Below are 24,099 nucleotides of genomic sequence, written 5' to 3' on the forward strand. Positions count from 1 at the left end.
TTAAAATTGTTAATTTTTAACACAAATTTTATTGAGCAGGTTTTTTTAAAATTTACAATTGTCAGCAGCATGCTTCCTTTGATTGGTCTAGACTGTCCATGGCGGTGTTACGTCACTTCAAATTTCAACCTCTGGGTTGGTAGTGCTGAACATTTCCAAATTTTAATATTTTGTACCAATTTCTTCTTACAGGTGTGTACATATACTATATTCTGCTACTTTGTATACCATCAGCAATGAGATATAACCATGACAAATAAATAATACTGAATTAAAATTGCTTTTATAATTATTTTAGTAAAAATAGTTTTTTTTTTACTTAAAAGTTTTGTTTGTTAATATAACGATAAAGTTGAATTAGTACTACTTAAGAGCTATTTTTCGATAGTACACTTTGCTAGAGAGTAAACCACATAATTTATCTCCATAAAACTCTGGATAGAAAAACGACTAACCTCTGTGTTGGGTGCACTTGTGCCGAACACATCCCCGTAGAGAGGTTTGCCCGACTCGTCCACAGGGGGCTTGCCCCAGCCACCGGCGTGGTAGCCGAAGGAGCAGCCTTCAGGGATGGGGGCATTCAGTCCAGGAATCTTGAGGTTGGGGTACGACGGAGGTGGACCGTAACGTTGCATGGCGATCAACCATGGTGGAGGTACCTGGTGGCGAATACAAACGGTTTAATCACTGAAATTATGTACCATGAGGTGTGTTCTAAAATTAAATGAAATGAAAAATGCCTTTATTAAAAAGCACGGAGTTAGGGCTATCAACAAGATCTCTCTCTACTCAACCCAATTGTATACCAGTAAATTTACAATAGTTTGATACAATTTTGGTTTCAATTAATTTTGGTAAATTATTAAATTATAATTTAAATATAAATTAACAAAATTTCGTAACCTACACAAAATTAAATGAGCTTAAAGTAAAAATCTACATATTAAAATTAATTCAAAACTTAAAATACAAAAGAAAAAGTTTTCTTGTAATAAATATGAGAAAAATACTAAATAAAGAACAAGAAGACATTCAATCACTCTAACACATCCTCCGACCACATGACCGCAACAAGCAGCACCACCCGTCACTCCCACAGCAGCAAGACCCCTAATCCCCACCCCGAAGCGTGCACGGTCCTCAATAAATCTAATATCATCAGGGAGAGCATTCCAAAGACGACAAGCTTCAACAGTGAAGGACCTATTAAAAATTGATCATCAATGGATTGGAATTGATAGTAATGTGGCTCCCCTTCTTGTAGGTTGTTCACTAATATCAGAGATAAAATTGAAATGATTGGACAGATAAACAGGATATTTGGTTTTGATGATTAAATGTAGAATAGAAAGTATGTGGAATTCACGTAGTTGATGAAGTTTCATGAGTGACAATTGCTGAAAACATTGTGTAACATGCTCATGACGTCTGAGATTAAAAATAAATCTAATACAGTAGTTCTGAGCACGCTGGAGTCTGTCCGATTGCTCAACGGTCATGTCATTCATCACAATGCCACAAAAGTCTAAGTGTGGTAGTATAATAAGTAAAAGAGTCTGACCTTAATCTAAAAAAAAGGTTATTTACTCATTAACATATTTTAACAAGTAATCTCTTCTCCCTCTGGGCCTCCCTTCTCAAGCTGGGATCAAATTCATTAACAATCTCCCTGAAACACTAAATTTAGAAACAAATAAAAAAGAAATTAAAACCCAATTAAAACACTACCTGGTGTCTTGTGCTTTTTACTCAAATGGCGAGTTCATGGAACACACTTGGGATTGATATTCGCGGCGGTGTTGCAATCCTGGGGGTTGATCCCACGAATTATGAATTTTGTTTTTTTTGTATGTGTATGAATGTGTGCCTGCGTGCAACTGTATGGAAAGTCGAGTGAATGGATTTACTTTTTAAGATAAATACTGTAAAAATTGGTATTATTGACTATTGCAATACAATGTAATATATATTGTCAACACAATAAAATATTCTATTCTGTTCTTTCATAATAATGCTTTGAAACTCTAAACACTTATTCCATTGTTCCTGCCACTTTTGGGAGCATTTCTTAAAACCTCTTTTGGAGTGGACTTCAGTTACGTGTCTTGAACTCAAAACATTTGAGTGATAGAACAACCAGAAATTATCTAGAGCCACATCAGGGGATTAGGGAGTCTAGCATAATAAGGGGATGCTTTGTTTTGCCCTGAAGTTTTGACAAAGGTGCTGGAGCACTGTCCTGATGAAGCTGGAAAGATTTTATTAGTACACATGTCCGTATGTTTATGCTGCACTGAATGATGTAACCAACGTAGAACTTCTGAGTAGTGCTGTTTGAATGAACAGTTATTAGATGATGCTGAGTAATTACTTTCATATATCTATATATATAAAAATGAATGTTTGTATGTTTGTCCTTTATGGAATCGTGAACTATTGGACCGATCATGATGAAAATTTGTACGTATATGTATTTTTCCACGGAGAAGGTTTATAAGCTATGCCCATCCCTTTCCCGATTCAGGATTCCGCCCCACTGGTTACAGAAATACCCATAAGAAATGCATTGCAGCAAACATATGTTAACGTCTTTTCAAATTTTTAATCAGCTGTTCTTTGTAAACATATATTACACTTATAGTTTTAAAGCATAGAGTAAGCTTAAGAGAAACGACAAATTTTGTTTAAACTGTTTCTGCAATCACTGTTAAACATAGACTTTACTATCCAGATAATACAATTCAAATTTGACGTAAAAATTCACCTTTAACTGCAATATTTATTTAATATAAAACCATGCTCATGCTTGATCAGAAGAGCAATGCAGATATCATAATTACTATCTTACGTTGGCTACAAATATAAAGAATGTTATAAAATCAACCTTAGTTGTTTTTTTTGACAGAAGTATGGTTCTCAAAACTCCGTGTGTACATATTCTCTCGATCGAGACAACAAAGCAAGCTCAATCGTGGCATCGGAGATATAACTAATTTAATCTAAAATTTATTATAGTAAAAAAAAAAATTTACTAAGTAATATAAGGACTTTGGTTCTTAAGATTTGCGTGCGAAGCCGTGGGTAACAGCTAGATAGAGGCAGGAATATGGTACATACCTTCATAATACGCCCAAGAGGCTCACGATGGAACGACTATCAATTATCTCAGCAATGTTTAGAATGTGATAGAAAAAGAATAAGTGAATATAGTGTACTGTTTTCAACGGGAAATTGCGTGCGAAGCCGCGGGCAACTTTTGCAAAAAATTATTGAAATGCGCAGCAAAGCGCGCCGGGCCCGCTAGTACAATTATAAATTCCAAGAGTGAATGTGTGATGGAAACTTTTTAAGTTGCAATAACATTTACAAAGAGAACAGAAATATTATATTAGTTACCTTGTGAGCGTTTGGTCCGACAGGCATACCCAGAGCCGTTCGCAGCTCTTGTGACAAATCGCCAGGCTTCTTCTCTTTCAACCTCGTCTCAAACTCCTTGCCCTCGTAATACAAGTCACCGTGAATGGTGAGCCGAGGTTTTGTTTGCCACCTAAACACACAAGAGTGAAGATTGATTAAATGAAATAAATTAAATTAAAAATTAGACAAATGATAATTAGGCTTTAGACGGATTTTGTTAAACGGAATGTTGTAGCACTTCTCAGTAGCAATGTTGTTAACAAATATGAGTTGTCTATTTTCAAAGTCAAATACATAAACTACCATTGCCTATCTGTTTTTTGAAGACACATCTATACCTATCTCCCTCCAGAAGGGTTCACTTCTAGCTGTTAACAACTTCCAGTTGAACCTACATTTGGTACAGCAAAAACCGATATGTCACTTAAATCTGGAACAGAGTACTCTGAATGTGGCGAACAGATTATGCCACAGAATGTACTTTCTTCTTCTTCTAAGGGACGGCCTATTGCCATGCAGTTTTCTGTTCTTAAACTAAGAGTTGGTGCCGTCTAAGTAATGGTTGCTTAGAGGGTCTTAAACATTTAATTTCAGACCCTATGACTTTTATACTCACTTGAAGAAAGCATCATGGAGTTTCTGGTAGTCAATATCAATCTTGCCCAATTTGGGCCGTGCTCGCTCACGCATCTTAGCCTTCAATGTGCGTTGGTCCTCCTTCTCCTGCAGAGACGCTCTCATCTCCATTATTCCTGTCTTCTTAATGAAGTCCGGCAGGTCAAATGGCGGCTTCTCGATACCCCTCTTGCCTTGCAAATACTGAAAGAAAATTGGGGAAAACTTAATACAAGAACAGTGAAAATGGCAATGGAAATTTAATTTCATCTCATTTAAGTTCAACTAAGGTGATTAACCGACTTGTTTCATTAACTCAACTAAATTCTCAGTACAGTTTTCAAAAGAAGTTGACATTTCTACATCACATCATGCTATTCAGACATAAAAAGTGCCGAATACAATTGTGTCCCAGGCTACAATTTTTAGGAATTTATAGTTGATACAAACCATTGAGAGGGTATAGATACTATCAGAGAGTTACACACTCATAATTAAACCTAATAATTAGTTAGCTTATGCACTAAATCCATGAAATAACAAAATAATATATTGAAATTGAATATTCTACAAATTTATCCACCAGCCAGTTATTTTGAATTTTTCTTATTTCCTATAAAATATAAAAAAAAAACAACCAATATAAAAAAATATTTTTTTCTGAAAGTCTATATCTATATAGAGTCACAAAGTAAACTTTTCTTATGTTGAGATCATGAGATTTAATACGCTTTGTTTCTTTACAAACGTACTTCTAAAATATAAATTGAGGAGACTAAATCAAAACTCAGTATTGTAAGGGAAAATCTCTGATGAAACTGTACAATCTACTTTCAAATTTTTAATTGCTTCCTTTGAAGAATAAAAATAATTGTATATTTTCATTTTTAAAATATTTTAATATACATTTTAATATAAAATAGTTCTTTGTACCTAATGCACAAATAAATTACATTACATAATACTGCCTAAAATTTACTAGCTCATTAGTTCATATTAACATATTTTAAGAAATAAAGTTAGTTTATTTTTTCTACAAGCACATCTCCCTCTCCTTTCCTTACCGTCTACAAATAGCCTACTTTTACTGAATCATAATTCTTTATTAATCTCAAAACTTTGTTCTCGAATACAAACAGAACAAACATATTTGAATGTTTTTATGTTTCGTTGAACAGTTTATGGCTAGACTACAGAGTAGGTCATTAGTCACCTTCCGCTTGAAGCACCAGTGCCTGGGCACAGGCACAGTGTTACGGTGAGCCTTGAGTTGCACAAGCAGCTTGGGGTCCCGAGCTGTTACGTCGTGCATCTCCACTACATCTGGCCGACTGACCAGCTGCTTCAGCTCGGCAACACTCAGCCTGGTCAACTTCTTCATCTTCCGCTTTGACATCTTCGGCTTCTTCTCCTCGCCCTTGCCCTGCACATCAACCCGACACGTTACAACTTTAAACAGATTATCGTGGTTTCGGCAACGTGTAATCCTAGATGTCAGCTGTTTTTGGGCCATTTTGCAGACATTTTTGTTTATAATTATAAAACTCATTTTTCTTCCCTAAACACAGTAGTGTTTCATATAATTTTATTCACCATAAAAAGTAGATTGTAAAGGTGTTAATTATAATAGATTATATAACCACAAAAAAACCTATGAGCAAGGAAATGAGACATTCTTTTCTTGGAAACAGAATTTTTAAAATCAAGTGTTTAGCAATAATGAAAATAATTTCTTTATCCCACCAGGGTAAAAGTAAAAAAGTGTTAAAACATAATTTGGTACACAGAAATGTTGTTTCAATAAAATGACATTTATATTTTGAAAAATGTATAAAAATATATGATTGAAGAAAATTGCAATGTATAAGCATTGTGTTTACAATTATTTATGCATATAGGAAATGTATAAGATTTAGTACTTAAAAGTAGAAAGATAGCTTTAATTGGTGTAGAAACTACAAAATAATTTTTTACATTTTACAGCAAAATATTCTGCAAATTGTATTTTTTCAATCACAAAATTTAATTCCCTACACAGAAATGCAAAATATTTTCAAATTCTGAAATACTGAAACATATTTGCAACAAGTAAACAAAATTATTTTCTTTTCCAATGGGGCTGCTTTTAGATCTTTATAACTTGTAACATATTTTATGAAGTAGGAATGTTGTAATTATTATTTCTACAGTAAGATAACTTAAAAGTAATAGATAAATATGATCTTAAAAAATTAAATATTCAAAATATAAGTTTCTTCACTGTTACTGATAGCCTAATATGCTTAGAATAAATTAATTTTTAATGTTGGTTCAAAGATTGAAATTACTATCACGGAATAGCATACAACAAAAAATTGTCAATTTAAATGTTCTGCATAATTTATAATAATAAAAAAATTAATTTGAAAAATAAAACACAGAATGGATCTCATAGCCTAGGCCAGATCTTGCCAACATTCTCTATATTTTACCACAAACATAATATATTTAAGTATATATTTTTAAAACACTACACTAATATAACTACCTGTAATTACAACAACACTTCAACAAAAACCAAGAATAATGCTGAAATAAACCAACTGTTTATTTATATTTATATTCAAGAAAATGAACAAACTGAATTTGGTTTTGTTTTATAGAAACAACAGAATTAAAATTGTGGTAAAAACAAACATAAGTGCAGTTTTACATAAGCTACTTCACTTGCCCTCAGATTGATATGTCATTTGGTATATCTGGAGACCGTGGAGGCTATCCAACAGAGTCTGAATTAGAGCACCAACATCATAATAGGAGTTTTACATAAGCTACTTCACTTGTCCTCAGATTGATACGTCATTTGGTATATCTGGAGACTGTGGAGGCTATCCAACAGAGTCTGAATTAGAGCACCAACCTCACAATAGGAGTTTTACATAAGCTACTTCACTTGTCGTCAGATTGATACGTCAGTTGGTATATCTGGAGACTGTGGAGGCTATCCAATAGAGCCTGAATTAGAGCACCAACCTCACAATAGGAGTTTTACATAAGCTACTTCACTTGTCGTCAGATTGATACGTCAGTTGGTATATCTGGAGACAGTGGAGGCTATCCAACAGAGCCTGAATTAGAGCACCAACCTCACAATAGGAGTTTTACATAAGCTACTTCACTTGTCGTCAGATTGATACGTCAGTTGGTATATCTGGAGACTGTGGAGGCTATCCAACAGAGTCTGAATTAGAGCACCAACCTCACAATAGGAGTTTTACATAAGCTACTTCACTTGTCGTCAGATTGATACGTCAGTTGGTATATCTGGAGACTGTGGAGGCTATCCAATAGAGCCTGAATTAGAGCACCAACCTCACAATAGGAGTTTTACATAAGCTACTTCACTTGTCCTCAGATTGATACGTCATTTGGTATATCTGGAGACTGTGGAGGCTATCCAACAGAGCCTGAATTAGAGCACCAACATCATAATAGGAGTTTTACATAAGCTACTTCACTTGTCCTCAGATTGATACGTCAGTTGGTATATCTGGAGACTGTGGAGGCTATCCAACAGAGCCTGAATTAGAGCACCAACATCATAATAGGAGTTTTACATAATGCTACTTCACTTGTCCTCAGATTGATACATCAGTTGGTAATGTATATCTGGAGACTGTGGAGGCTATCCAACAGAGTCTGAATTAGAGCACCAACCTCACAATAGGAGTTTTACATAAGCTACTTCACTTGTCCTCAGATTGATACATCAGTTGGTAATGTATATCTGGAGACTGTGGAGGCTATCCAACAGAGCCTGAATTAGAGCACCAACATCATAATAGGAGTTTTACATAAGCTACTTCACTTGCCCTCAGATTGATACGTCAGTTGGTAATGTATATCTGGAGACTGTGGAGGCTATCCAACAGAGTCTGAATTAGAGCACCAACCTCACAATAGGAGTTTTACATAAGCTACTTCACTTGTCGTCAGATTGATACGTCAGTTGGTATATCTGGAGACAGTGGAGGCTATCCAACAGAGCCTGAATTAGAGCACCAACCTCACAATAGGAGTTTTACATAAGCTACTTCACTTGTCGTCAGATTGATACGTCAGTTGGTATATCTGGAGACAGTGGAGGCTATCCAACAGAGCCTGAATTAGAGCACCAACCTCACAATAGGAGTTTTACATAAGCTACTTCACTTGTCGTCAGATTGATACGTCAGTTGGTAATGTATATCTGGAGACAGTGGAGGCTATCCAACAGAGCCTGAATTAGAGCACCAACCTCACAATAGGAGTTTTACATAATGCTACTTCACTTGTCCTCAGATTGATACGTCATTTGGTAATGTATATCTGGAGACTGTGGAGGCTATCCAACAGAGTCTGAATTAGAGCACCAACCTCACAATAGGAGTTTTACATAAGCTACTTCACTTGTCGTCAGATTGATACGTCAGTTGGTATATCTGGAGACAGTGGAGGCTATCCAACAGAGCCTGAATTAGAGAACCAACCTCACAATAGGAGTTTTACATAAGCTACTTCACTTGTCCTCAGATTGATACGTCAGTTGGTAATGTATATCTGGAGACAGTGGAGGCTATCCAACAGAGCCTGAATTAGAGAACCAACCTCACCATAGGAGTTTTACATATGCTACTTGTCCTCAGATTGATAAATCAGATCCTAAAAATGTAGTGTTCTATTTTTAGTAACATAACGTTAGCAAATGTCCAAATCCTATCATCCTTTCAAATCATCACTCAAAAGAATGCCCATTGATTAACGCTAAACTTCTGTGAATAAATTTTAACACACTACTCTCTTAACTCCGTGGAAAACAATTAAAACGTAATTGGATATCTTGCAAGATAAATGCATTCAAGCTATCCAAAATAGGCAAAATTGTCAGAATGTCATCAAATCAATATTAAATTATTATTTTTGAGTGCAACGAACAAATCATCAGACACATTCACATCAGAATACTGTTGTGTGGTTACCTCCGGTTCTTCCGGCTCTTCTTCCTCGTATTCGTCCGTTAGTTTGGGAACCTTCCTCAGTGTGGCAGCCAGAGCCTTGGCTCCCAGCTCCTTGGCGGCTGCAAGATCCTTGCTGATATCCGGTGGGATCACCGGCTCAGAGATCCGGAATGCCTCAAATATCCGGGCGAACTGGCGATACATTGGCTCCAACTGATGCAGCCCCAGTGTTTCCTGGATGTACCTTGAAAGTGTATTGATTAGGTTAACAGTGCTGGCAACTTGTAGTAGTTTCAAAAAAAGTTTATTATTATTAGATATTTTACAATGGAAAATCAAGGAATACATGCATATAGAACATACTCAAGTAAAGTAAAGCAGAGATGTCTATTTTACCAGGTGAAGTTGGGGCTACGAAGCCCTCTCTAGCACTTAACCTGGGGACCAACAGCTTAAAGTGACTTCCAAACCCACCAATGGCTGGGCAGGCGGACTGCTTACAAGGACAGGAACACTCAGCGGTCACCATCAAAGCAGCAGCCACGCTCGATGTTGCTTGATCCAGTTATCTTGGGATAACTGTTGTACCCACTACACTACGCCATTATCAAGTGAGGTAAAGACAATCAGAAAACTTTATTGAAAGTCTAAGTGGAGGAAGAGACAGAAACAAACAAGTTAAATCAGTGTTAGATCATTCTTTATACAGTAAAATGTGTAAATAATGCGACTTGTTCTAGGAGCGGAGAAGAAAAATAACCTGTTAATGTTCCTTAACGCTCCGAGCGCTTTTCGTCGCGGCCACGACTAATGCCTATTATGACGGCCAAAGTCACGCCCGTGACTATATAACATCGCTTTGTATTATATTCATATTAAAATGGCAGCGAAATAGTAAAATTCAGTATCATAACTGTGTACTGCGGTGTTGCATGAGTTTACAAACATGGATCGTGATACTTCAGAACATTCTAGTGAAATTTGGAATGATTTAGATGAATATATATCTTGTGAAAACGATGCAAGTGAAATTGAAGCTCATGATATATCTTCAGACATTCCACTTCGAGATTTTTCAAGTGGTAGTGGTGAAGAGTACGAACCGGACCCTAATGAACTTTCAAATTATGCCAGTGCACAGTTTTCTAAAGCAAAAAAAAAGGCCGAAGCAGATTTTGGTGCCCTGGCTGTAATACAGGTGTGTACAGGGAATGTTTCCACTTATTAGAACATTTCTGGGGGCTAAGACTAACTACATTAAAGATTCAAGTGTACAAACCAACCACCTAGAAACACTATCTGAGAGTGCGTTTATTTCTAATATGCCATTTCCTTATAAACTTTAACTACTTGTGACTCAAGTAAGTAAACACTCACAATTTATTTTGATGTTATCATTACCCATTGATAATCAGTTGCCACAATTATGATAATAGTTTAGCTGATGGGCAGGAAAAAGATAGCATTTATTATAGTGTTGTTATTTTACTATACAGATTATAACACTCTGAACAATAACTTATTTTAGCTGAATATGCTTGAAGACTGTTATCATTGGACATTAAGTTATTGAATAGTATATTAAAAACTGACAATATTACTTTATTACTCAATGAAAAATATTTAATAAAGAACTTTGTGACAGCCAAACCTTTCCCCATATATAATAGTGTAAAAAACTTGCCTGTTAGAAACAAATTCACTTAAATTACAGGATTAAACTAAAAATTAAAATAAAACAAACCAAGCATTGGAAGTAAGTACAAACACTTACTCTATTTCTACATCTTCTCCATCCTTCTTTGACTTGTCTTTGTCTTTTGTTGGTTTATCTTTTTCTTTCTCTTTTTGGTTTTTCTGAGAGGCCTCCATTTTCTTCTGCTGTTTAGCTCGCTTCTTCCTTTTCTTTTTGCGTTTGTTCTTGCTAGCTTTTTGATCTGTCCGCCTCTCATTCTCTTGTTTCTGTGGTTCATCATTTTCCCATTCGTATTCCTCTTCATCATCAAAATCTTCATACATTGGTTCATCAATCGGTTCTGGCTCTGTTTGCATTATATCACCAGATTCTGCAACACGCAAAACGAATATGTTAATTACATTAACGAATTTAGTGTGGAATTTCATATACATTTTACCATATGACTAAAAATTAAAATATGTTTTTACCATATCGTTAATCTAATCTAAGTTCGTGTGTTCCTATAGTGACATATTTTGAAGGTAAACTATCATTATCAGACCTTAGTAGCCATGGTGGAAAATGGCTTTCTCATAAAATTAAAATTACACAACACAATACATAAATATAAATAAATAATCAAATATCACTTGTACATTGACATAAAACACAATTACATGCAATGTTACATATAGAAGGCTGCAGCACGGCAACGAGAGGTGGACAACTCTGTTGTTGCCACGCTGCAGCGTCCTATATTTAAAATCGTCGCAAAGGTATACCTATGAGCAAAGTTTGGTATCTGTACCTTTACTAGTTCTTGATATATGAATTTTATTTATGAAAAAATATAAAATGGCGGCTAGCGACTAAATCGAGACATTTATCGACCTACGTTTATATGACATTTTTGCTTTAAATTATGTGTACCATCAGCAACAGAAGTTTGTGACACCTAGAATACGAAATTCTACTCAAAGGGATTATAAAGTAAGTATTTTCCAAAGAAGGTCACGTATCTTATATCAAGTTCTATTCTTTTGTTGTACAACAGCTGCTGTAAAAACTCCCCACTTTTAGAAAGATGCTATTGAAGGGTATGAAATCTCATCTGGAACCACAGACTGTCTCAAAAGTTTGAAATATAAGCTCAATCATGGCGATAGTCATTTGTTTGCCAGGATACAGAATTATTCGAAGTGTGGATAAAAAACATGCAGCAGTGTTTTGCCCAAGACTCACCTAACTCTTCCGGCCGAACTCCGACCTGCTTTGCTCGCTCTGTCTTGAAAGCCAAGGCCTGCTCTAGAGCCACAGGGAGTCTCAGTTCTCTTGGTTGTTGCTCCAGCTCCTGCCCCCCTTCCTGGTTGGGTGGAGCCGGGGCGGGGGCTGGTGGTGCCTCCACTGCGATGTTGATCACGGTGGGCTCAGGATCCACTCCAGGCGGACCGATATTCACCACCTGTGTAAATTGCCAACAAACAGTGTAGTTTGTAACCCTTCGTATGTCACTAATACATCCATTAACCCATTGGCCTACAACTACGAGTTATCTCGTAGTTGTGTAATACGTTAATAAAATCCAATATATATTATTAATACAAACAAAAACATAAAAATTAACGTTTGTCTGTTAATCTACATTACTTTATCTATTAAAAAAAGGTTTTGTAATCGAAATAAATTACGTCATTGATGAGAACAATAAAGTATAAACAATGCAACAGCCTAGGTCAGCTGAGAGCAGCGGACAGCTGTGTTGCCGTCTACGTCGCAATTCAGCTCTAGTTGCCGGTTTGCGCTAACAAGGTTATGTTATTGTTTACGTTCATTTTATTTTGAGTTTCAAAATGAGTCAAAAACGTATAAGAAGTGATTTTGAGATTAATAATGTTTTGTTTGGAAGTGAATTAGAAGATAGTGAATTTGAGGAATGTGAAGAATCTATTGTTATTGAAAGGCGTAAATGTGACATCGATTGTGAATCAGTTTCTAGTGATCAAGATATTTGTGATGGTGATATTCATCCAGAAAATAGTTTACAAATAATTGATTTGGATCTTGATAACAATGTGGAGGTAGGTTTTTGTTTTTTTTTTATTTTTAAATTTTTAAAAATTTGCAAAAAGTTTTATTTCATGTTTTAAAAAATATTGTATATTGCAAAATTAACATGTTTGCCCTATTTTTGCATAAAAGTACGTTTAATTTATAAAATAAATTAGTTTTTTAAGAGCATAAATAATAATTTTCAATGTAGAAAAAAATATTAGCTTTAAAAATTTATGTTTCAAAATATATAATTGTAAAATTGTTTATTCAAAATACACTACAATTTGTGTAATATTTGCTGGCCTAACAGGGCCCAGCACCGACAGATACAAAGTAAAGATTTTTTTTTTCTTTAAGTTCAAAACTAATTTTTGATTATAACTAATTTATAAAAGGTAAAAGCAAAAACAGTATAAAATAGGGTATTTGATTTACAATTAGCATATATATATTGATTAAAAAAATACTTTGAAAAAAGCTGTTTCTAAAAGAGTTTTACTATTAAAATTAAATACACCTTGTTGCATTATAAAACAACATAAATATTTTAAACTTATCACAACACTATCACATGAATAATAACGAAATACGTAGTAGATGCGCATTCAAGACAACTGAGAAAGTAGTAATGTACGCCACGGATATGTTTGGTTATGGCTCTGTAGGAGACACAGAACTGACGAGCAGGTGGTTAGAGTTAGGCAAAGAGCGCTCCCCCCTCCCTGCTGCAGACTGAAGGTCGTTCATAAAAACTTCCTTCAAAACCGTGATAGGAAAATTCACCGAGCATTTCGCAGGCCTTTTGTAAACTAAAAACTCTCCAAGAGACATAATCTATAATATCGGATATAACTGTATTTGGCGTTTTGGTCAAATTCTACCATTCTAATATATCCGTCTACAGCGTGGGAAGGGTTACAATATATTCGATGACTTAAAAAAAACTATTGTAACTACACAAAGAGTAGATTCTTACATCGATCCCTGGTGGGGGCGGCATTGCTACTGTTGTCTGTATGGGGATGACCTGAAGTGTGGCTGGCTGCTGAAGACTGGTCACCACTGGCAACAGACAATACCAGTGTAAGCATCTTGGACAACTTTTAAGACAAGGATTTATATAATTTAGTCTAACTTTATAATTTAGTGATTCTCTCAATGTTGTTTGCTAGTTATAAATATATAATTCTTAGTATATAACAACATTTGGAAATAAACAACACATGCAGATAAACTATATTTAAAAGTTACTAAACAACAACATTTAAGAAGCTTGCACAATGGAAAATAGTATTTTATAAACATATAATACATAGAAGTTGAGTATGATGATGGTGTGGGAATTATAGATAAAAGGATTTAAACTTTGTCATTTCACATATAAACATGCATCATTTACATTTTATTCATCTGATTGTGTATTATTTTCATCAAATTCATCACTTGTCATCATCCACAACTTTTACACCGGTTTCATTTTGTAAAATTATTTTCACTTATCTCATCCTCATTTACTTATTTTGTAAATGCAAGGTCCATGCAAATGGTTAAGAAGCGGAGAAATGTCCTTCCAAGATAAGTCTGGCGTTTCTATCCAATCAAACTGTCATATTATGAAAGAAAGAGTATTCATGTTAGAATAAATTAGAACGCTGTGATTAAAAAAGAACAAATTTTCATCTTGGAATTGGCGATTAAGTTCTACATAATTTCTTTACAAACCAAACAATATAAAACTGTTATGTTTTCAAATTATAGCCTGTGTGAATTGCCTTATATTTAGTGTGTTTATTAAAGCTTGCATTTTAAACCTATGGTTTTTTACACGTTGGAAGCTCTTAAAAAAAAAAAAAAAAAACAGTAGCAGTCGTGGGACTGCCGATAGAAGTGAAAACGGAACTATTGAGTTGAGAGTAATTAACAATACGTTATAGTAGCAGTACATCTGTAATTGTAAATGTGACGCATTTTTTATTTTCCAATTTTAAAATCCACGAAAAAATATTATCAAATAACTAGAAATCTATTTTACCACGCTAGTATAATAGTTAGTTAAACATAGAATACAAGTGAGTAAACACCGAGTGAACAACAGTGAGTTGAACACCGTTGTAAATAATACAGTTATTGCTACGGATAAAGTATATAATTGCAATAACAATTAAACCCACAATATTTTTAAAACTAATAAATTAGTTAAATTAACTTGGTTCTTTCGTAAAGGTATTTTTATTGCACAATAAACTAATTTATTGAGTTAATACGGTATCAGTGAGCCAATGCGCCAACTACAGTTCCGGCAGAAACGTTCACTCACTCATCACTTCATACGCTACTACAGGCTAAACTAAACTTCCAATAAAAAAATGATAAATTACAAAAAAAATATTTTTAAAACTAATAAATTAGTTAAATTAACTTGGTTCTTTTGTAAAGGTATTTTTATTGCACAATAAACTAATTTATTGAGTTAATACGGTATCAGTGAGCCAATGCGCCAACTACAGTTCCGGCAGAAACGTTCACTCATCACTTCATACGCTACTTCAGGCTAAACTAAACTTCCAATAAAAAAATGATAAATTACAAAAAAAATATTCATCTATTTTCACACAACTTTCTCGCTGACAAATTTTGTCTGACCAAAAAATAAAAAAAATCCTCGCTTACTACTTTTTTCTTGTCATTGTAAACGCTATGTAAAATGTAAACAATAATCAAAATTATTTCGAAATTTTTTAAATATTTAAAAATGTAACCAATAGATTGCCAATATTAAGAGCTTTAATTTGACGCATCTTACAGAATTGTACGACATTGGCTTCACTTTTAAATCGCGAGAGGAAGCCGTAAAGGTCACTGATTTTCGCAGTCTGTTTTCATACTCCGCCGGGATAGTTATAACACAGCGAGACTGACTTTTTCATGCAGGTTAGTATCATTAGCATGTCGGTGACGCGAACCGAGGATTTTACCCTCTACCAAAACGCTCAACGCGCCTAAAGAAGTTTTCACTTCAAAAAATTACAGTGTCATTCATTAATAAGTTTTTATTTGTTTGTGACTGACATTGCTCACTTGTAAATATAGACACTCCATATTTCAAATACATGAACATTGAACATGCCAGATCGAGTGTTGTGAGGTCTGGAATAGCACCACCAACAAAAGCATATTGCAAGTAATAAAACAACAGAATAAGGTCAAACCGAATACATGACAAAGTAAATTAAACTGGAACTAAACACTCAGACCAGTACATCGCTAGTTGTAACTACAACATTTTCATAAGTGAACAAGGCAGCAAGTTTACTTAGTCTCGCACCTATTTCCCTCTATTTTGCCTTACAGATTTTCATGTTTGTGGCAGAAAATTTAGAATGATTTAATTTGAGAAGCTCAATCCACAATCATTTTACCAGAAACCAAGACCTGATCAATCAGAAGTTTGCTAGAATATAAAAAGCACATAATACATATCTGTATTTGAGCATCAAACTATTCAACAAGTTACCATTAGTATTAAGAGAGATTTTAATGTGCTCTGTGGCTTTCTTATTTGCTATATAATATTATAAGCTGTATTGTTGAGGGCCATTGTTTAAATTTTGGGTTTATATTTTAATGTACGTTTCTTAAGCATATTTTACTAAACTATGACTTTGTCAATACATTGTTACGTGAGATCACAATACAATATTTTTTATTCTTGATATACCTGTGGCAGTGGCCGGCTGTATGGTGGAAACATTGAGGGTGACTGGAAGGGTGGCAGTGCCTGGGGCAAAGTCCAGCGTCGCTGTGGTCAAGATGGCGGTGGGAATCGCCTGGGCTGATGTCACTGCCACCATCTGTACCTGTTACATCAAGTATTGTATTACGAACACTGGTAAATGATACAGTAAGAGTTGTCTACACTAGGAACCACCAGAGAGTGCAGTTGGCGGGGACCAATAGAATGGATGGGCCCGTGCGAAATTGCAACACAACTGTTATCCGACACGGCACGCTGCTGCTATACGTTACACCGTTTGCACGGTAATACTTCATTACTTTTATAGTTTAATAATGTTACTAAAAACTAAACGTTAAATACAACAGACATAAATGTCTTGTCAGTTAGTCACTGTAAAGTCACTTGCTTATTTACCATACAATATGACAATCTTTTCAGATGAGACTTTTACAAATAATTAATAAACATTGTATTTTTGAAACTAATATGCCACACCGTGTTGCTTAAATTGCACACTAAATGTGTTGTTACCGCTAAACTGCTGGCTGGTGCGGCTTCTGTTTACAGGTACTTCACCTCTTACCTCCGTATTTTCACTCGTAAGACATCACCTGTTATAAAATTCATTGGGTGTTATAGACAATGGTTACTGTTGAATTGTAGAGGAAAGTGCATTTCATATTAAAGAAATATTTGTGCTGCACGATATTCTCAACTGTTGCCAGTTTACATACATACTTAAATTACCTAGTTGTGAAAATAATTTGGCGTAAAACAGAGTAAGACCATTCATAGCCAGATGCGAATAATGCTATCAAGTGCTTATAAATTTATGAGAACCGAAGTGCAAAACAAAACCGTTATGGCAACAACAACTCTCGCTGTTATGTACTGAGCTACATTTTTTTAAAAGAAAAGTAGATCTCGTATTTGATAACATTCTTACCAAATTGATTATTCATTGAAAATAACATGATTCTGCCATGTAAACAAGTAATGCCTTATTAATATATCAAAGATACTTGATATAATATGAAAGATGCTATCAAGTGCTTATAAATTTATGAGAACCGAAGTGCAAAACAAAACCGTTATGGCAACAACAACTCTCGCTGTTATGTACTGAGCTACATTTTTTTAAAAGAAAAGTAGATCTCGTATTTGATAACATTCTTACCAAATTGATTATTCATTGAAAATAACATGATTCTGCCATGTAAACAAGTAATGCCTTATTAATATATCAAAGATACTTGATATAATATGAAAGATGCTAACAAGTGCTTATAAATTTACGAGAACTGAAGTGCGTAGGAAAACTGTTATGGCAACAATTCCTGCCGTTATGTACTGAAGTACATTTATTAAAATTAAATTAAATCTTAGACGTATTTGATAACTTTCTTACCAAATTGAATATTCATTAAACATAACATGTAATGCCTTATTAATATATCAAAGATACTTGTATTATCTAACTATTAAATATGGGAAATTAATGATTATGTGATATTTTTGTTTCCTTTTTAATTTATATTTTGGTTAAAGTGTTTTTCACTATATTCGTAAAAAGCTAATATATTACAATAATTTCTTTTCAACCCATTTATCTCAACATGGAAATAAGCTATAGAGATGTACTTTTTGTTAAATAACCGTAAAATTACATTTTGTAATATGTAGTTAATTAATTTAAGACAGCTCTAACATTTCTTTCGGGTGTAAAGGTTAAGTATTTTAAGTAAGCTGTACTTGGATGTCTTGCAGTTATAGCCAGGAACGATTGGCAGTGTTACTCAGTCCTCATTGGCTGCTCCAAGGTCACAGGCCAAATAGGCCCCTCCCTCAACTGCACTCTTTAGTGGTTTCATGTATAGTAACGTTGATGGTACAAAGAGAGGATTATGCTAAATGCAATTGTCTTTTAATAATAAACGTTTATTATTAACATGATGATAAATCAAAATAAATTTGCTAGGCTTATATGAACTTTAATTTTAAACGTTTTTAACATAGTGCTATAATTTTCTAGACTTTGTCTAATGCTTATACTGAGGAAGTATTCATGAGAAAAGTAAATAAATGCCAGTTTATAGAGCAATTTAACCTAATGCTCCAATCACCAAATAATTTTTATTGACAAGAACAAGTAAAGATATGAATTTGCAAACTAATGCATTTTCTTTTCTCATTAGTCTATGCTTCCATCAGCAAACAATTTCCAAATCTAGCGATTTCTATTCCCAGTTTTTATAATCTTAAAAGAGCTATATAAAGTAAGTTGTTTAAATCGAGTATGACAACTTACAGGGACACCTTGCAAGTTCTCCTGCTGGTGATCTATCAGTGCTTTCTGCTGCAGGCGGAATAATTCTTGTTCTTCTCTCTGTTTCTCAGCCATAGCAGTCTGAAATATTTATTACATATGGGTTTGCATAATTAGTGTGTATATTTGTACAACTACATTCAATAGTGCACATAACAAACACTACAAATTATTCCTTTCACTATAAATTACAGGAACAGGTAGATTCTAATATTTAAAAATTTAATATTTACTTTGTTTGATCGATTTCCTGCTTCGAAAGCGCATACTTCTGTTTTATAAATACATTTTCAGCCTCTATTATGTATTGAGTGTCACCAGTCTTAGAGCAGACTGTTCCATCATAGCAATAAAAGTGAGTCCTATAACTTTTTAATAAAACCTTTCCACGAGTATAACACACACAATGATTCTGAAAATGTAAATTTTACTCCCTGTTTGTTGACCAAATAGGATGTTGTACCAAAAATAACGTTTGAAAACTGTGCTCATTACACAATACTATTATCTGAACATCAACCACACATTATTGATTGATGATTATTTATTTTCAAGTTTTTCGTAAAAATAAAACAAATTTTAATGATAGCTGTTTAGTTAAAACCATGCTGAGGTGGACTAAAAATAATAAAGCATCAAAACAATTCTTCAATAAAATTTCTCTACAGTATTATTTATTTGCTTGTAGTTTGGTGAATTATTAATAATTTACGGTTATTATAAGCTTAAATACTACTGAAATTTATTACTTTTTTTACCAACTTGAAATTAGTATTTTGTTTGTATTTAACCTAACAATTTACAACATACACTGATATACGATACACTGGGTTTGTTTCAGATTGTTTTGGCATTATAAATTTGTTAGGGGCCACTTTTTGTCGTGTCTATAACCCGGCGAACAATTTCTGGATTACGTTATTTGGCTGGATGAAAATAAAGAGGAAAATTCAATAATTTAAAATTATAATTTACAATCGCAACTGTTCTACAGCCCTGGTATCGATAAAATTCTACTTGAGCCAAAACAAAATCTCATAAATTTATAATAAAATTGTGACTATCAAAACATTTATGTTACAAAAAGCAGTGTGAAACTGCAAATAGATTCTATCCATAGAAAGAACGGATTCTACAACATTAATCCTAACCTAGTTGTGAACTATTCTTAATCTAGTCATGCGGGGATTACAAAACCATTAGTTGACCAATGTAGTAGCTAACATACCTGCTGTAATCTCAGCAACTCCTCCTGCCTCAACATTTCTTGCTGCTCCAGCATCATCTTCTGCTGCTGAATCTTCTGCTGGAGATTGTCACCCATCTAGAAGTGAAATTAGCATATAAATCTTCATGTACTTGTAATCTAGACCAAGAACAATAACAATTATTGATTATTTCAAAGACTAGTTCATGGACAATAACTTTTAAAATTTATTATGCAGGTCTAAATAGTAGAAAAATAACTATTTAAAGACATTTTTCTGACATGACTTACATCGTTTTTGTCCTGAATATTATCCATTGTGTTATTCTGCAACTACAATATTAAACCATGTACATTCCTAAACCAACGGTAGGACTACACACCTGAAACAAATGATTAAACTATATTGCAGATTATTAAGTTATTTATATTATTATATAGCCTAAGTTAGTTCTAAAAACATGTATATATTTACAGCAATCAACATAGTGTCTGACTAGGCTGCATCAATTAACACCCTGTTCAATAGGCATATAACGAGCTGTACAGGATTTGTCGGTGTCCCTGAGACGTTGTCTGTTCTACCTCTGAAATCTGATGACCCGTGAGGAGGCTGTTGTTAATAAAATCTCTCTTTCATCGGTTTAATGGTAAAACAGTGTAATACAGTCCTGTAGCCCCTTTATTTCACCTTGTTCTTTGCTTTGATAGCTTCCCACATGGCAATGTTTTGTATAGTAGAGTAATGTTTCCTTCTAAAAAGTTAAATCCTGCTCAGTCAACTAACATTTGAACCAAGAGTATAATTTCAGGAGTAGTCCTAAGGCATTTCTTTAAGATCATGACCGATAGCCTTTGAAAAGCAAATGTAAAACAATGGATTGTTGACAATTACTGTGGTAAAAATATCAATCAAAGTCCAAAATACGTTCAAATGTATGATTTACACTGGATCTCTGTCTAAATGTAAAAGCATGAGTCTCATGCCATTCAGACATATGTGATCTTTTAGCTGAGTTAAGAGTTTAAAATTAGTTTAAGAATTTCAAGAGAATGTGGCAAACCTCTACGAACGAAGTTCAAAAATATTTTTAGTTTCTGTTATTAAAATAAATATGTTAAGGTAATTGTCTTATTGTAACATGTTGAAGAAGGACAAAAGGGGACATGAAAGGAGCAGTTTGCACCTCCCCATACAAGCAAGTGACACGAGGAAATAAGGGTGGGCATACTTCACTCCAATTTACTGGAAACCCTCATTACTCCTGAACAAACGGAGTCACTTGAGAACTTTATCTTGGAAGGGATTAAGGAAGAGGAAGAGGGGCCAAATTTCCCAATCTTCTACGTTATTAACAGGAGATCTTCATGCCTTGGGAGGGAGTGAGTGTGAAGATTGTGCCAGAGGGGGAGATTCCTCATGCAAGAAGAACAGATAAGTGGTTCCTGTCATAATGTCCTAAATGAATATGAGAAAGAAATTAGAAAAACAAAAGAAGAACATGGAGAAACCACTGTAAATCAGGCTTCAAAAATTTTCAAACTGACCACTCAAATCCTTTGGGGTCTTTGCTAAAGGCTAACGGCAGACTAATAATGAGTAAGAAAGACATTGGAATTGTTGCTGGAGACGTACTTTCCAAGTGACTCTTGACACGAGATGAGAATTTATATTCTCTGGCAGGGGATAGGACCAACTGAGAGGTTGCAAAGTCCAGACAACAATCAAAAAGAATCTTTACAGGAGAAAAGATTAAATGGGAAATAACATCCTTTAAGCTTTGAAATCAGTGGCTGGAGTCTTTCCGGCTCTTCAACAAGAGGGGATGGATATTCTCTTAAATGACCTTATAAATCTGTTTAGAAGCAGCTATGCATTTGGATTTATTTCAATGAATTGGAGGATGGCACTTATAATGTTTGTACAGAAAAAAGGTAGAGCAGACTTGTCTATGTATTATTAGTATAAAGTTATTTGTTTCTGAGTGCACACATGATCTGAACTTGAATTTAGGTATTCTCTAGAGAGATGTTTTTCTTTTTTTGCCAGAGGTGTGGGTTGGCGATCTCATATCATCCAACATGATCTGATGTATGAGAAATTGGATAATCTGGGACATGATATTAAATTGGTAAAGTACTGATCGGAAATGCCCCTGGCCATCAGTGCGGGTTTCAGAGCCAACATTTCTGGCAAAAAAGTAAAACATGACAGTCTAATCTAAACCTACTTATGTATCGCATAATATTTCCATTCCTAGCCTCATTGCTTGTATGAAATCGCCTCAGCTTTTACTGGTTACTGAGTAACCTAATACCAGAAAGTCGATATGAAAATGCCAAATTATTCAGCCCAGCTGTTACTGAAATAACAGTGTTGCTGGTAACATGTTATACCAGTAATAGGTTACCAAAAAGAATAACCTGTTAACTGATCCACTAACACTGCCATCTGTAATGGCCACAAGTACATGTTTTATTTGTGTCACAAGGTGTCGGACATGTTCATCCTTAAAAATAGTAAAGAGTAGGTAAATGTTATACTGTTTTGTTTGTTACATTTGATAAATATACATAGCGTAGATAGTTTTTTATTCATCATAAAATCATTACTTTTAAAAATATAAAAACAGCCGAACTATACTGTAATTTTAATTACCTATAACATAATTTGGCTAAAGTAGTTATATCAAGGATTTGTTACTCATGAAAATCGGTGATTCGATAATCATGAATATTCGAGTTTTGGCCGCTTATTATATTGCAACCCTTACATCCCCTTCTCTTATATCTACCCCTATATAGTTTGTTACCCTACCCCACCCATACCCAGAAACCTGATTCCTCCCAGTTCCCTAGATTGATAAACTAATCAAGAAAACACTGAATTGAACTAAAACTAACACTTTAATAATATTTGCGCAATAGCCTAGCCTATATGGTTTGTGATTGCCTCAATAATATTCTCTCTGGCAGTGAAACTACACACCATTTTAAGAAATTATTGAAAGTGGTTTTAGATTGCATCAGGTAACAAAGCTAAAATAAATATTATCTGAAAAGACAATGAAAGTATATACAATGAAAATATTGATTTAGAGTATTTAAACCTAGGTTTAGTCAGTAATCAAAGGGCCATGGGCCTCCAGGACTCAATAAGCTAGGTTAAAATAGTCTGGTATTTTTGTGTACTTTTTGTATTGTTGGACATTTATAAAAAGATTACTAACAACTTCTTTTGTAGTATAATCATATATATATATATATATATATATATATATATATATATATATATATCTATATATAAAGCAGTAAATAAGTATTGCTTGGCTGCCATTAGCATTGAGGTTATAAATATTGTACAGCCTAGCCTATGTGAATATTGACTTGTACAATAATGTCGGTTGGTTAACTACATGATCTAAACTAAATTTACTTACACTAAAGATGATAAAACAACCGAAAATGAGGAATTTCTGCAGTTGATTACGAAGAAAACAACTCTTCCTTCAATCCAACGAGAATAAACAACAAAAACACAGAATAATATTCAGACATCAGAAAACAGAATCAGACGGCACCACAGCATAACATGCAACATAGAAGACGCAGACGCACGGTGTTTTTTTTTTTTTTTTTTTTTTAATATTTGCATAATTGTAGGTTTTGGCTTTATACCATGCTGTAATCTTATTCTATATCATGCTTATATCTATATAGCGTAGTAACTTGTTAAAACTCTGCACTTGCAAAATAATGTAAGTGTTAATATTTATGTATTTGGTAAACATCGAATCTACTCGTCGATTTAAACAATTTCTTTTTTATTTTATTTTATTTTATTTATTACCAACGGAAATACTCTCCATTTTTACATTCAAGATCAATATACTAAATTATTATACGCTTAAATTAAACAAGAAACTCCACAACAAAACATGTGAAAGGCTGAAAAAAAGATAATACATAATACTCTATTGCAAGGCATGATATAAAACTAGAATAAATACGCATATAAATGTTTAAAACTGTAACAATACCATAATGAAAGAACGCAACAATAAATATACTATAACAATAGAAATAACATAA

The 24,099-nt window shown here is 34.0% G+C and overlaps 1 protein-coding gene across 2 annotated transcripts in view; it reads right to left on the minus strand.

Annotated features, from left to right (window-relative positions):
• The window catches only part of LOC124353132 (splicing factor 3B subunit 2), a 32,848-nt gene extending 9,250 nt beyond the window's left edge, over positions 1–23,598 (minus strand). Inside the window, exons 1-13 of one of the 2 annotated variants that reach the window (XM_046802984.1) lie at positions 23,448–23,598; positions 20,299–20,390; positions 20,029–20,124; positions 18,783–18,881; positions 16,457–16,595; positions 13,715–13,800; positions 11,929–12,148; positions 10,783–11,074; positions 9,030–9,252; positions 5,246–5,455; positions 4,034–4,236; positions 3,397–3,547; positions 456–659 (exon numbers count right to left, since the gene is read on the minus strand). In XM_046802984.1, coding sequence (XP_046658940.1) covers positions 456–659; positions 3,397–3,547; positions 4,034–4,236; positions 5,246–5,455; positions 9,030–9,252; positions 10,783–11,074; positions 11,929–12,148; positions 13,715–13,800; positions 16,457–16,595; positions 18,783–18,881; positions 20,029–20,124; positions 20,299–20,325 — 1,950 coding nt within the window. In that variant the 5' untranslated portion in view covers positions 20,326–20,390; positions 23,448–23,598. The remainder of the gene's footprint in view (positions 1–455; positions 660–3,396; positions 3,548–4,033; positions 4,237–5,245; positions 5,456–9,029; positions 9,253–10,782; positions 11,075–11,928; positions 12,149–13,714; positions 13,801–16,456; positions 16,596–18,782; positions 18,882–20,028; positions 20,125–20,298; positions 20,391–23,447) is intronic. The other variant, XM_046802985.1, reaches the window with a different exon arrangement.
• Positions 23,599–24,099: the final 501 nt, after the last annotated feature.

The sequence above is a fragment of the Homalodisca vitripennis genome, chromosome 1 (genome assembly GCF_021130785.1).
Source record: "Homalodisca vitripennis isolate AUS2020 chromosome 1, UT_GWSS_2.1, whole genome shotgun sequence".
In the NCBI taxonomy this organism is placed as follows: domain Eukaryota; kingdom Metazoa; phylum Arthropoda; class Insecta; order Hemiptera; family Cicadellidae; genus Homalodisca; species Homalodisca vitripennis.